Raw genomic sequence first — 14118 nt, 5'->3', positions numbered from 1 at the left:
ACTGTGTCACAGCCGCGTTTTCTTTGTTGAAGATTCATCAAAAATTGTTATGAGATTTTCATCACTTGTTTGCTGCCATGTTATAGTTTCAGTTCAAACATTGTTGTGTGTATCGCTCTGAGTTTCAGACAGAAATATTATGACTCACAAAGACTGCCAAAATTTCTTAATATATATGCGACAATTTTTCATCGATATTCTGGGACAAAGTACTCTCACATAACATATTGACTATTGCTTCAATGATATTTCGCTTCAGAGAATTCACGGCAAGCATTTTTCAGTCGCTGTAAAATCTTGACAAGGCCCGCTGGCACTGAACTCCAGATAACGTATGGTAGACAGCTAATCGCAGTATACTGAGTTATGCTACTCTTTATTGGTAATTCCATTTCAAATGATGTCGTCTAAATCTGCTTCGAAAATAACAAATCCTTACTACATCATCGTCTGTCCGGTATATATCACCAAGATTTTCAACGATATTACACTTAGTCGTCTGATAACATTTTATTTCACGGATCATTCTTTTAATATTTGCATTAGTTTAGCTTCAGATAAACCATTATCTAAATACTTTTAGTCAAATTTAATTAATAATAGGGTATGACTACTGACGGGAACTTTAAGCTGTCTTTTTTTTACCAAAACTGTGTTTGTTTCTCGTAGTATGACTAATTTCAAACCTAGCCGATCGTAGACATTTGTAAGATTATCAGAACTCGTAAATTTACACAAAATACAAACTGACGCTTGAAGCCTTGCTATGAGTATAGATATTTTCGGGAGTTACAGCTAATTCATTATTTTCGCAAACATACGCACTCTAGAATGGATTAAATTTTGTGTTGGAGGAGTGCCACTAAGTTGCTCGTATATATCGCAGTTTTAGCACTTTTGTAAAGAAAATATTACGTGTGACCGTTAATTGCGAATTGTGTGTTGGTCATTTAAGTTACCCTTTAATCAACCGGAAACATGGTTATTTCATTAACCAATAGCAGAACTGAGTTCACCATATAAAGTCTTCTCCGCAGGACCATTAATATGCCACAACTGTATGCGAGATTCGCGGCTCAGTAATGATTAAAAAATAATCTCTGACTTCAGAAAAAGCTACCCTAACTTTCAAGCTGTATGCTTCAGCTTCGAACCACGAAAATGCTATTCGTAAACACGATGTCTTAAAAACCATTAGTTTATGGCTTACTACCTCTCCTTGAAAACTTCACATGATCGAACAGCTTCAGCTACCGTTCCAATCACGCTGAACGTTGCCATTGGCGATGTTAAAGCCATTCTTTAAGTGGCGGCCGCATAAAATAGCTCAAGATCACGTAGAATTTCAAAATCTACGTAAGACCATTTACAGTGACTGAGAAAAATGAGTGCCATTACCAGCATTTGACCTCTTTACCAGTACGGTTAAATCTAAATGCAACTTCGTTTTATATCGTCATTTCAATTTCCTTCCATTGTTGATTATAGCTGTGCATCTCTGATTCCCCCTATTCATGTGGGATACATATCCTGCATAAGGATTGGATAAATTGTCTACGTCCAAAAACAAGAGATTGCGTCTTGACTTGGTCGTCGTAATACTGTTATTATGATACGTAACATCCTACGCTACAATCCATCGGCTACGAGTGAGTCGATTCCGTCTCTTGTTCGTTGTAAAGGATGATATTTCTCACAAATACGAAGTTACGGTTGTGAAATTAACGAAGATTCAATGTTCTTGCTTTCCCCAAGTATAGGCTCAAACGAAAAGTCTCAGATCAATCCCACGTTTGCCAATGTCGGAAACCGTCACTCATTTCTGTCTCATGACTGTCGTATTCATGCAAACGTTTTTCTTTGAAAAATTTCTTCTAATTTCTGTTCTCCTTTTAAGTCAAGGACGTTTTTTTTTAAATTGAGTCGAAGTGCATGCCATATTGGTATTGTGTACGCATACTTTTAGCACATAGTACGGTATGGCACTAAGTTAATTGACACGAAGACATTGTCGCATTTTTTGTAACATTGAATTTACAATTTATTCAAAAATAAAAAAAAATCAGAGCATTAAAGAGATATTATTACCTCAACTTGACTTATCTTGACAAGAATAATAAATTGGAAATTTTTGACAAAATCTGTGTGTAATTAAGTGAAATAAAGCATTTTGCAATCCTGAAAAGCCGAAATTATGGATATTCTTTCATTAGCGTTGATAGAAATGTAGATATTGTAATCTAAGGCACAACTGTTCCTGTTTGAAGGAAGCATGACCGATATGTGTAAGCAGATCCTCCATCTGCACTGCACATACAGTCGTCTTCGGTCGAACATAAAACATCGGGGGCGCTGTTGCTGAACAATTGTTGCGAGCACCCAATGCTGACTATATATATACCTTATCGTGAAAGACAATCACCTAAGGCTACTTTTCTTCTCTGTAAGCCGCTTGGGCAGAAACAAACACAGCCATACTCTTGGAAAATGCCCTTGGTGAAGTTTTAGACGGGGGATACTTCAAAACAAGCGTAATTCGGGTGACTCTACTTCTGAGCAGACGTTAAGATCGGTGAGTCAGCCACCATGTCGTGCGTTGCCCAAGGTGAGCCAGCATCGTTCTTGTCACGTCTGGGAGCCCACGAATTCCTTTCTCTCTCAGACAGTATGTGACGCTTAAACTTCTGTGCACTAATATGTCAATGACATTCGATGTATGAAACAAATACAGCACAATTCAATAATAATGAATATTTAGAGCACGTTTGGTTACTGCATAACGTTTCTGTGCAGTAATGCCAGGATCAGACAAACCCACAAGCTACGGATACAAACCACGGGTATGTTTTCTATGGAGGGGCCTTTGTTTCATGCGATATATACAGTGTGTAGTGACAGCACTGTACGAGTGGGATTGTGAATGCATCGAGAAACCAGATGAATGACGTCTTCCGCTCGCGTGACTCCCCCATCAGCAATGGATCAGCCCACCTATAAAACTTCCATAGGTTGTTGTGGATACGGGGAATTTCGGACACAGAAATTCTATTATGATAGCACTGATGACACTGAAAGCTTACCTGGTCGATCAGAAGGGTTTCAGTTAACATCGGAGGTGGATTTAACAGCGTCAATGCACAAATTTCTCGTGGATCAGCGCCGTTTGCTATCTCTCACATCGACTCTGCCTAGACCAACCTCAGAGAAATACAATTCCAAAGTACATTATATCATCGGAACCTCCAGCCATCCACAGAGCGTCTGTTTCGGAGATCAGCAACTATTCATTTTATCCGACCAATCAAACGTGCGTCTCGCTCCCGGATCATTTTGCCACCGTATCGGAGTTTGTGCTCAGTCGGAATAGTAAGAAGTTATATCAAGAAGGAAGAGGTGGATGACTGACGATGTGTGGGGTAAATGGGTAGAAGTACACTGGCCGTTTGAACACGACTTTATTTGGCGTTATCGATAGGCCATGCATAGAGAAGCTGGCAGACTTTACGCTGAAAACAAGGAGTCAATGGGTTGTGTAGTGTGTGGAAGCTTGTGATGTAAGGGACGTGTACACAGATTTTTGTGTAACACAGCCGGTCAACGACATCCCTCATATCTATCCAGTTGAAAAATATTCACGTTCAGTATTAATGTCATTCCCACCGCTGCCAGGATATCACTTCTCGATATTCCACTAAAGTATTGAACTTGCTTGCTTAATTACCATGAATACCATTTAATTATGGACATCTGTGGATTATTAATTGGTTTCATCGCTTTAATACTTGCAACGAAGGATCAGAGAGCTTCGTCTACATGATTGTTTGAATAACATGGTATTGTCGATCCATACACCGTCTATGTAAGGTAAGTCCACATCGATGTTGTTGAGAGTATCGTCTCTCAATCGATTTCTCACTAGAAATATCCCTTGTCTTACGGTTTTGCCTTAGCTAAGCTGCGCTAAAACTATGCTGAAGAACGCCTCACCTAATTGGCAAAACATTTTATATCGCGGACTGATTCACCCTGGCGTAGAAAGCTTTGCCCCGGGTAAATAAAATAGCGTTTGTCGAGCTTTCATCGGATATATTGTGTACTCGAATATTGTCTATTTGAATAAGCGATATGAGTGCCGCTACAAAATCAATGAGCTACCGGTCCTATTAATGAAACGCTTAGTCAATATCATGTGTGCTAACATGCGAGCGGAGCGCGGTAGAAACGTTGTCTTAGCTGACACAAATTTGGCGATTGTTCACTGAATAACTTAAATGCACCAGTACAGCGTGAGATTGTTTAGCATGTGTATGCTAACTCCAATCGCCAGCGTGAGGTTTATAGCAAAAGTTGCTCGTTAGGACTCTAATCGGTTGTCCGCATCCTTTTTGCGTGTATTCTCGTCGGTTTTGTAAGCAGCAGCTATCATTTAGGAAGTATCGCTGCGAACATCCTCATTGCGTGTCTTGTACGGCTGTTGAACACGGAATAGCAAATAGTTTGGGGCGCGGTTGCATGATCTGCAGACGTGTAAATTGTCACGTGATGTCGAGAACTGTCAGGAGTGAAGACGCCGAGCGCGGTGAATTGCAATGATCACATATTGCAATCTGTTTGTTAGGACTGGCGTTAGAGTCCCGAATGGTTAAAAACTCAATTGTTGTTTTCTGGCCTAATTAAATTTATGAAAAGACAACAAGTCATAAGACTGGGGCTTGACACCCGCTTATAGAGTGATCATCGGAAGAACAGATCGCACTTTCACCCCTTAGTTCATCAGATGTGAAATTTGCTTGAGTTCGACCTTCAGCATAAACTTGTTTTTTTTTTTTACAATTCTCAGCAGGTGTACTTGCTGTAAGTTCAAGACGGAACTAGATTACACGAATCCCTCTATGTCATCCAGAAGAGATTTAGGACTTTCCTAACACGCGGGATTTTTTCTCGGCTACGAACCGCAAGTTAAAGAGCCATTAAGTTCCTTAATAATGGGTAAATACAACGGCTCCCATCACAGTGTTCAGGATTCATTTGATAAATGGACTGCGTCGGGAGCTGAAGTGGATGACAACGGCTTAGTAGAGCAAGCCAGTTCCGTTCCCACGGACCAAACTTGGCTCATCGCTACCAGTAGACCACTTGTCACAGAGAATATGCACGGCAGTATGGTAGGCCCTGTGTACCACATAATATCAGACTCGGACAATGGATTGACGAATTTAAGCGTTAATTTCTCACTGGAGGCTAACAATACCACGTCGACTAGCATACCCTTTTTCAACGATGATGAATTCGCCGCCGAGCCGTTGACAATAAAGCAGCCCATATTGGCAGCCTTTCTGACCATCTTCTCCGCTGTTATCGTCTTTGGAAATACTCTCGTTATACTTGCAGTCTACAGGGAGCGCTATTTGCGCACGACAACGAATTGTTTCATTGTGTCACTGGCGTTCGCCGATCTCCTGATTGGCTTAGTCGTGGTGCCTTTTGCTATCATTAATGACACGAGCGGAGGAAATTGGCAATTTGGTCAACTCTGGTGTGATCTCTGGCACGCTCTTGATGTCCTCAGCAGCACAGCTTCTATCATGAATTTATGTGTCATATCATTAGACAGGTATTGGGCAGTAACCTACCCAATGAGCTACCCCACAAATATGACAAAGAAAATCGCCTTTATTCTTATATCTCTAGTATGGACGTGCTCGGCTGCAATATCGTTTCCGTGCATTTTCTGGTGGAAGGCCGTCGACCCACCGATGCCGCCAAATACGTGTCTCTTCACAGAGGATGCTAAATATTTGATTATTTCTGCTTGTGTGTCTTTTTATATACCCACTGTCATTATGATATTCACCTACTACAAGATATACCGTGCCGCTTCAACGCAACTCCGACACATCAGGCACGGCACCAAGCGGGTGAACGCCTCCCCGGGAGCAAGGTCGCTGAACGGAGAGGTCGAGCTGCGGATACACCGTGGTGGCGCTGCGCACGCCGCCTACGGGAAAAAGACCGGCCGTCGTGGAGTACGAAGGGACGCAAAGGGATTTGTAGCGCTGACTGGGCGTCGCCTGCTGTCGCGGATTAGTAAGGAACACAAAGCGGCAAAGATGTTGGGAATCGTTATGGGAGTGTTCGAAATATGTTGGATGCCATTTTTCATATCGAATAACATCTTGTGGGCGTTATGTCGCGCTGATTGCGTTGCTGCACCCCACATAGTTCTCCCTATAGTAACGTGGTTAGGATATTTCAACAGTGCGTTTAATCCCATGATCTATGCTAGGAGTAGCCGCGGTTTCAAGAGAGCTTTCAAACGCATCCTCTGCACGTGTTGGCCTAAAATCTCCAAGTTCAAGAAGAAAGAAGGAATTGCAAGCACCATGGAACTCTATAGTGTGGATTCCTACGTGCCGGACACATCGGGTGCGCAACATACCGAAGATGATGACAATGCGTCGGGCATAGCTTTGAACACGTTCAAATTACCACATCAGTACTTCTAAAGCATCAAACCGTTCTGTTTGTAAAACGGTTCTATTAAACGTATAATCAATGAGACTGGCATTTCAATTTGACATACTTGACATTATGTTGACAGTGCTATCGAAGATTGATTAAATGCGAAAAGTAAACAGTATCTCATATGGAAAAGTTGCAATGAGGACCCGAAGGGTTATTTTTGCCGTTTTCTTACCCATTCACGTGATATTGGCATTTATTTCACACAAATCAGCTCTTCTTGATAACCTGGTCAGAATTTTATTGTCTTGTTTAAGTAACCACTGGTGCGTACAATGGTTTGATCTTCGTAAGTATGCGTGTATGACAAAAGCCTTTGTGTTGACTGAGCCATTTACACTCACCACCTATCCAACAGAAGTGATTGAGATGTTTAAAGATTCGTGTTTGGCTTCGTGTGCCGGGCACCTGTTCAAGGATGAACCTTTCTCTGTTTTGATGTACCATTGATTTCGATACACGTGTAAGATCTCAGTATTCTGTGCTGCTGCACGGCTGGTCCCGTGCTAAACTCCGATAAGCAATGGAAAGAATTGATTGTTGAGGGATGCGATTGTAATCACTTTTTTTCAATATTTTTCTTCAAAGCAAAGATAGAATAATGCCGTAAAAGTGCGTGATTGCGCAACGCAATCTCGATTGTAACTTAAGAACCAGTGTTTTCTTACTAACAAAAGGGAAATAGTGTTCTGCACATGTCACTAATTGCTGTTTCCTCCATATAATCCTTTAGTAATATTTATAAGGAAACGCTTTGCACCGCAGGTCAAAATCCATTTGTGTCGTTGGCAATCCTATGAATGAATTACAATAATTTGTCAATTTTTCTGTCAAAAACTTGATTACCACTACAAATTTAATAAAATAGCGAAGAAAAACATTTAGAAACATTATCTTGTTGTTATTCATCACCAACGGTTTAAATTGATGGCTATCAATCTCAGATGCTCTCTTAGCAATCATTTGCATGGCGAAGCGTGATTTATTAACGGCTTTGGACAGCCATGGCTATTTAGACGCTTGAGGCGATAGTTTCTAAACTGATTGGGCATTAGCGAAAAATCCACGAGGGAAACTCACCGCGGTGGCAAAATTCGTTAACCAAGTAAGGTAGAGTGAGACCCCCGTATGTACTTGAATAAACTTTCGGAGACGGGAGACACTCAAAAAAGCCCGTTGGTATGGTTCAATTAGGCATCAGTCAAATGTCCTTGTTTGATATCGCCTCCGTCCGTTTACCAGTTTATGTTTAACCTCTTGCCCTCTTAGCTGGGAGATTCGAATCACCATAGATGCTGTACACCGTGATTGCCATCATCAATGCCTTCGAAACTAGCAAATCCAATTTCCGGACATCTGTGTACGAGGTCATCCAAAATATGATACTGTAACAGGGTTTTTTAACAGTGCTATATGCGCCTCGAAACCGGAAGACTTGAAGCAAACTTTGAATCGTTCTCTTTCAAAATAAGCAATAAAAATCAGAGTTACTGTGCAAATGTTGGTACCAGAGAAACAAATTACCTTGAATTTACCGATATTTGAAATTCTAAATGGCCATTATCCCTCTGTTAATTCTATGAGAAAACACTTTTTTTCATTTGCGCACAACTAAGACGGCGAAAACTGTATTTACTCCAAGAACTTCAAAATGAGCCCGACTATGTGGTAAATCAGAAAGGTATTGTAAAAAATTTTGAGTTCGAGGTGCATTTTACCTTACCCGACGAATATCGACGCATTTTGTGAATGCAGTGGTTCAGTGCTTTTGCCAAATACGTCATAATTCCCCACTAAGGAATAAACGCATCTTCTTAGGCGTTTGATGTATGCCAGCGTGATATCTTCTAAAAAAGTCATCTGGTCCTAATTTCATTGATGCTCGATAAAAACTTCAGACAGGTGATCGTTTTGTGATCAATAAAGTCATTTCAATTATGTGGTCTTGTAAAAGAAAAATAATGTCAAAAACGTTGTAAAAGAGAATAAGTACTAAACATGTGTGGTTTTCTTGGCAACACTGCAAACGCAAGATGTTTCTATACGAGTAGCATTGACCAAATTCGGACTGAACCAGTAAAAGAGGTGGCATGTGATCTGGAATTTCACATATTATTTATTTCTTTAGTTAGTTTGAGTGTTTATTTATTTATCTAAATATTTATTTATTTATTCATTTATTTATTTATTTATTTATTTATTTATTATTTATTTACACTGTCAATGTGCGGTCGAGTTACGCGCAAGAGTAATTTTCAACGAGGCTCAAATGCACAAAAGAAATATATGTTTTTGTCAGAATGTCTGCCAGTGGTGTGGTTTGTTCAATACGTCGGCTTTGATACATTGCACGCTAGTTTGTGTGTGCTTTGATAAGCAACAGACAGACCTATTAACTAGGGGTCTTTAAGAAGTCACTCCGATACCTAATACTCTAGAGACTAATGTTAAAGGTAATTTTGGTGAATTCCTTTCACTTGTATGATTTGTTCATTAGCTTGCTGTCCCTCCTCCTCTTCCCCGCATTCATACTTCTTCCTGAATTCAGTCTGGCAATCTCATTCAAATGACACTGAATGTCGAGTATTTCAAAAGAAATTAATTGTTCATGTCATCAACTCTTGAAAGATAGAGCCCTGTAATATACGTCTTCCACACGTCCCTTTGCGACAAGATTCGACATAGTGGGCTGCAGCAGCCGACGTTTAGGTATTGAATTTGCACCTCTTTTGGACGTTGACCCGGTCCCTGGTCCTGAGATTCAGACTTTGGTATTCCCCGAGCGCAACACTTTATAACCAGTCCCAAGGTCGCCTTTTAAATCTTAACAACGTGCGATACAAATGTTTCATAAAAGACGAAATACCTAGCATGACAATACCAATGGGCAATCTAAAGATAGGCATCTGATCAACTGTAAGACAGACGGACGAAAAATTCCCCTGTGTACAGCAAAATCAACAAGCATATTGTAATTCTCGTCGAGGGCCTGTTCAATTTCACGTTACGTCACGATATCCACACTTCCGTTGCTGGAGAAGAACGATGTGCGCAGACGTTTAGTCAAAAGACTATGAAATAGAGATGAGAGAGACAAAGACACGACAGACAGACAGACAGACAAACAGACAGGCGAAATATCATAGTCGTATATTGTTACTTTATGGACCATCGTATTTCACAATTGGCTTTGAATATTAATCAGTCTGAATATGATCAGAACTAGGCTTTCTCCTCTGACCAAAATTTCTACCTACGTTCAAAGGAAACTGGTCTTGCATTACTTTCGAATTTATTAAGCTCCAATATTTACATTTTGCAGCATTTTGTTGATGCATATTTGTACATAGACCCTGGGTCTATGGTTTGTATTACTGTATGGAATTATATTCACGACTGAGACATCATTCGATTAAGATTTACCAGTTACTTGTAGATAACAGCTCATCAGCTTTAATTCACCTTTCGCTCTCATATTGCCGCTTTTGCTGCATGGCAAGTATAGGTCACTGGCATGTTGCAATTCCTGCAAGGTTGCGGGGTATAGTCCGGAGGTATTGTGCAATTGAAGTCTGCCCGATTGATTTTGCCTCCGTTAACTCAGAAACTTGAGAATGAGAACACTGATAGGGTTGGTGTTTAAAGTAATATGCTGGCCATATCAAGACTCGGAAAATATTCATAGGTCAATGACCGCTGCGGTGAGAAGACATATGGGAATATGCTGGTGCACACGACAATAAATGATCGCGCCACAATTTTACTGCAGATTAGAAACAGGTTCCTTTTGAACAGGATTAAGTACAGTAATTACAACTCTCGGCTTATTGTGTTGAACTCAGCGAGACACCGGCGTCGTGTACCGATCTGAATAACAAAGTCTCTTGACAAAAACTGAACAGACTAACTCTCTTTTAGTAACGACGAATTCCAGGGCCCACTTCCATGGCAACTGAAAGTCAAGACACCATGATCTAACGCCTGTGATGTGGAGTTGCCAGGCACATGTAGTTAAATAGTCTGACACTTTTCTTTTCTCGGTGTCTTCTGAATGAAACCTTGGCAAGATTCTAGAGAAATCCACTGAGTTTTTAAATGACAACATTCTCTCTCTAGTTTCTCTTTCACCTATCAGTATGTTGTCTCCTTTCATCGGCTGTGTTAACATCTGTACAGTGGGTTTCCATCCGGTGCCACAACTCTGCTGTGTGACAACAGCTCCATTGTAGATCAAGTGCAATCAACTGTTAAGCTCTCGGTCAAGACAGAGTTGGGGTGCTGGTTTACTCTCAATAAAGAAAGAGTCGGTAACTTCGAAATGTGCGCATGCGGTGAGACCACAGGGAACCCAGAAATATTGTTGTTGTTGTTGTTGTTGTTTGTATTGTTGTTTACGTTTATATTAGTCGTGTTGTTGTTGTTGTTGTTGACCAATAAAATTCAACGAACATAGCTATTGTGTTGTTGCTGTATCAAAAGTAATGTAGATGTCATAAGAAACACTCTAAGGACACTACCATTATTTAGCTATACGCAACTCTCTCCCAACGTACACTCGCTACCTATAGAGAGTCGTACCTTTGAAACAACAACACAACAACAACAACAACACAACAACAACAACAACAATATAATAGTTATGTCTTTCGAATTTCAATGGTCAACAACAACGACAGCACGACTAATATTAACATAAACAACAATACAAACAAAAACAATGTGGAAATACTGAGAAGAAACTTTAGCTCGCTTAATTGCGTTCACTGATGTTAAATCTGACGAAACGTGGTTGTTGGACGCATTAAACGCTCTTGGTTTCTCAGAAACTGCCTTGGATTGAGATAAACGGCAACAAAATGCTTTCATCGGAATTATTCTAAAATGCGGCTGTTCTACTTCAATTATTAATTTCCTTCTGCCTAGATAGTGACTGTAAACTGAAAACTGATTCGAACATCTTCTCTTGCTGTGGTTTGCAGATTCTGCAGGTTTTATGATGGAATTCTGGGTTTCAACTACGATCATTTCAATTAGAAAAGACGCAAATCCCGGCCGTTTGCATTTAAGCATTTTGTCATTCAAAGAAAATGATTATCAATGTTACCTCAAATGTTACCTGCAAAAACAACATATTCTATGGCACTGGCCGAGCTATACAACATCATGCACACAGACAAGCTTCTCAAATTTCAAAAAACTCTTCTTTTCCGTTGCGAGTTAAATTTGTCTTTTTATGTCCATTATGACATCAGTGTAACAGTAAAAAAAGACAGTTGCTATCATCGAATGGACAAGAAGAAAGAAAGTTGCACATGAGGTCAAATGTACTCCCCCGCCCGTTTTATTGACCCGCCAAATAATACACGTGTGATATTTTAGTTCGGCACGACTGTATTTTTACAGCATTATCCGATTACCATTTATATGAAACAAGGAGAACATTGTTACGCTCTTTATTAGCCTGAACTCTGGTATGGCCAAAAATCAGTGTGTGTTTCCGGTAACATGTCTAGAAACTTGGGTAGGTAGGTCGGAGGATTTTTTACTTTTCTTTTGTAGGTTGAGACCCATAAAATATGGTAAAATTTAGAGAATTTCCTCGAAATTTTAGAAAATGCGGAAAAAATGTCTAGGGTCGGTGGCTTTTGCTAGGGTAGATCGGGTTACCGTAAACACATATTTTTGTTTGGTCTAATGAAATGCAGTATCCGACATCATCTGTGTTTAGTGTACTATTTTTAAACACGTGGAGTTTGACCGAAAGTTCGCTTTAATCTACAAGGGTATTTATATACGTTGCCTATAAATAGAGTAAGACTTTGCCATTGATGTTACCAGTCCGTCTTTGGGGTGTGTACTTTCACACCAATGGTCCTTTGCACATGAACGATTCCCAATTACATTTCAAAATTTAATCGCTCATACGTTGCGTCTTCTTTGCAGCTCTGTATTAGCTCTGCCATATTCAATATTTACGCGTTTTAAAATTATTTCCTTGTGCGAGAGCGCGTAATTAATTTCCAATGAATCATGCTGCGGCAAGGTCGATAGCTAGGAACATCTTTTTTGGCAAGTTTTATCATCAAAACGATGCTACACATGCTGGGAAATTTAATTGATTTTCACTTTGTTCCATAATTCTACTGGATTACAATCCATTAGTATACTAGTTACCATAGATACAACTCTGCAATTCAAATCAACAAATATAAACCAGATATATCCTTGTGATTAGTTTCATTTAAGAGAAACGTTGCTCACCCACTCAGCCCAATTTAAAATTATTATCGATTTTATCAACCAACTTCAAGTTACTATTGCCATCTCGTGTTTTGAATGGGGTCGTTTTCGTTTAGCTCGAGGCTTAAATGAAACACATGGCGGTAAATTGGTAGGCTGGAAAGAGAAAGCGTCGCAATTGTTCAACTGAAGTTTTCACAAGTAATATCATTTAATAACAGAGATAAGCGAATTTACAATCCATGCTTCCGGCAACGTTACCTCGTAAGGAGTGACGTCACAAAGGCAAATGACAACGATATCACACGTTTGTTCAGTGAATATTGCCAGATGATTTGATCAAAGTGTCCTTGCGAACTATACAAACAACCATCACCACAGCATGAAGGCCATCATACATTGCATGGCAGCTTATCCGGTTGCTTGGCTAAATGTATCACATTTTCTGTTTCAATGGCTTGCTGGCGAAAGTACGCCCACACGCACGGCAAAGGCAGTTGTAGCCCGTCTCGGACAAACACTTTAAGAAACCGCGTCGTTGTTGGCAGCTTTGAAGGAGGCGAATTTCGCGGACAAAGAACTGAGGAAAGGATTTGTTATGGGATGATGTTCCATGCAAATGCATGTGCTGAAAAGTGTTGCTTTGACAATTGCGCAACACTGGTAATATTACCATGATGCCTGCATGGTACATAAATCCCCTTTGATAGATATTATATTAATCCATCATACATTTTAACATAATAGCATTAATAGGCATATTTTCTTCTGAGTTCACATCGAAAAGAACGATTACTAAGAACGGGATAAATAAATCCGTACATTGTAGATAATTACTAATTTCCAGTGACCTGCATGTACCTCTCGACAATTTTCAACTCGTCCAGGAAATTTGCTTTTGTCTCTCTGCATTTATAAATTATGGTTTTTGTAAAGGATGCACATTAACAATGTTCAAGATACTTCACTGACTACTCATGAAACATTATAATTGAATTTATTTGAATGTGCAATAACAAAAGACAATGTCTGTTTAGAAAGATAATTTCTGCGGTAATAATACAGTCACGTTACGCGTTGCCCAAAAAAGCTATAGTGTTGGCCATAAAATGTAATCAAACTATTACACACAAACTTCATAATCTCTGAGAGCATTATGTATGTATGTATGTATGTATGTATGTATGTATGTATGTATGTATGTCTGTCTGTCTGTCTGTCTGTCTGTCTGTCTGTCTGTCTGTCTGTCTGTCTGTCTGTCTGTCTGTCTGTCTGTCTGTCTGTATGTCTGTCTGTCTGTCTGTCTGTATGTATGTATGTATGTATGTATGTATGTATGTATGTATGTATGTATGT

The 14118-nt window shown here is 39.8% G+C and overlaps 1 protein-coding gene across 1 annotated transcript; it reads left to right on the top strand.

Annotated features, from left to right (window-relative positions):
• Nucleotides 1-3036: 3036 nt before the first annotated feature.
• On the top strand, nt 3037-7392 carry LOC139119712 (dopamine receptor 2-like). The gene is made up of 2 exons (XM_070683576.1): nt 3037-3864; nt 4841-7392. The coding sequence occupies exon 2, from the start codon at nt 4986-4988 to the stop codon at nt 6504-6506; it is 1521 nt and encodes a 506-aa protein (XP_070539677.1). The 5' UTR covers nt 3037-3864; nt 4841-4985; the 3' UTR covers nt 6507-7392.
• The last annotated feature ends 6726 nt before the right edge of the window (nt 7393-14118 follow it).

Source organism: Ptychodera flava, chromosome 20 (assembly GCF_041260155.1).
Source record: "Ptychodera flava strain L36383 chromosome 20, AS_Pfla_20210202, whole genome shotgun sequence".
Lineage (NCBI taxonomy): Eukaryota > Metazoa > Hemichordata > Enteropneusta > Ptychoderidae > Ptychodera > Ptychodera flava.
The sequence above is the reverse complement of the archived record's forward strand: the minus strand, read 5'-3'. Positions and strand labels throughout refer to the sequence as shown.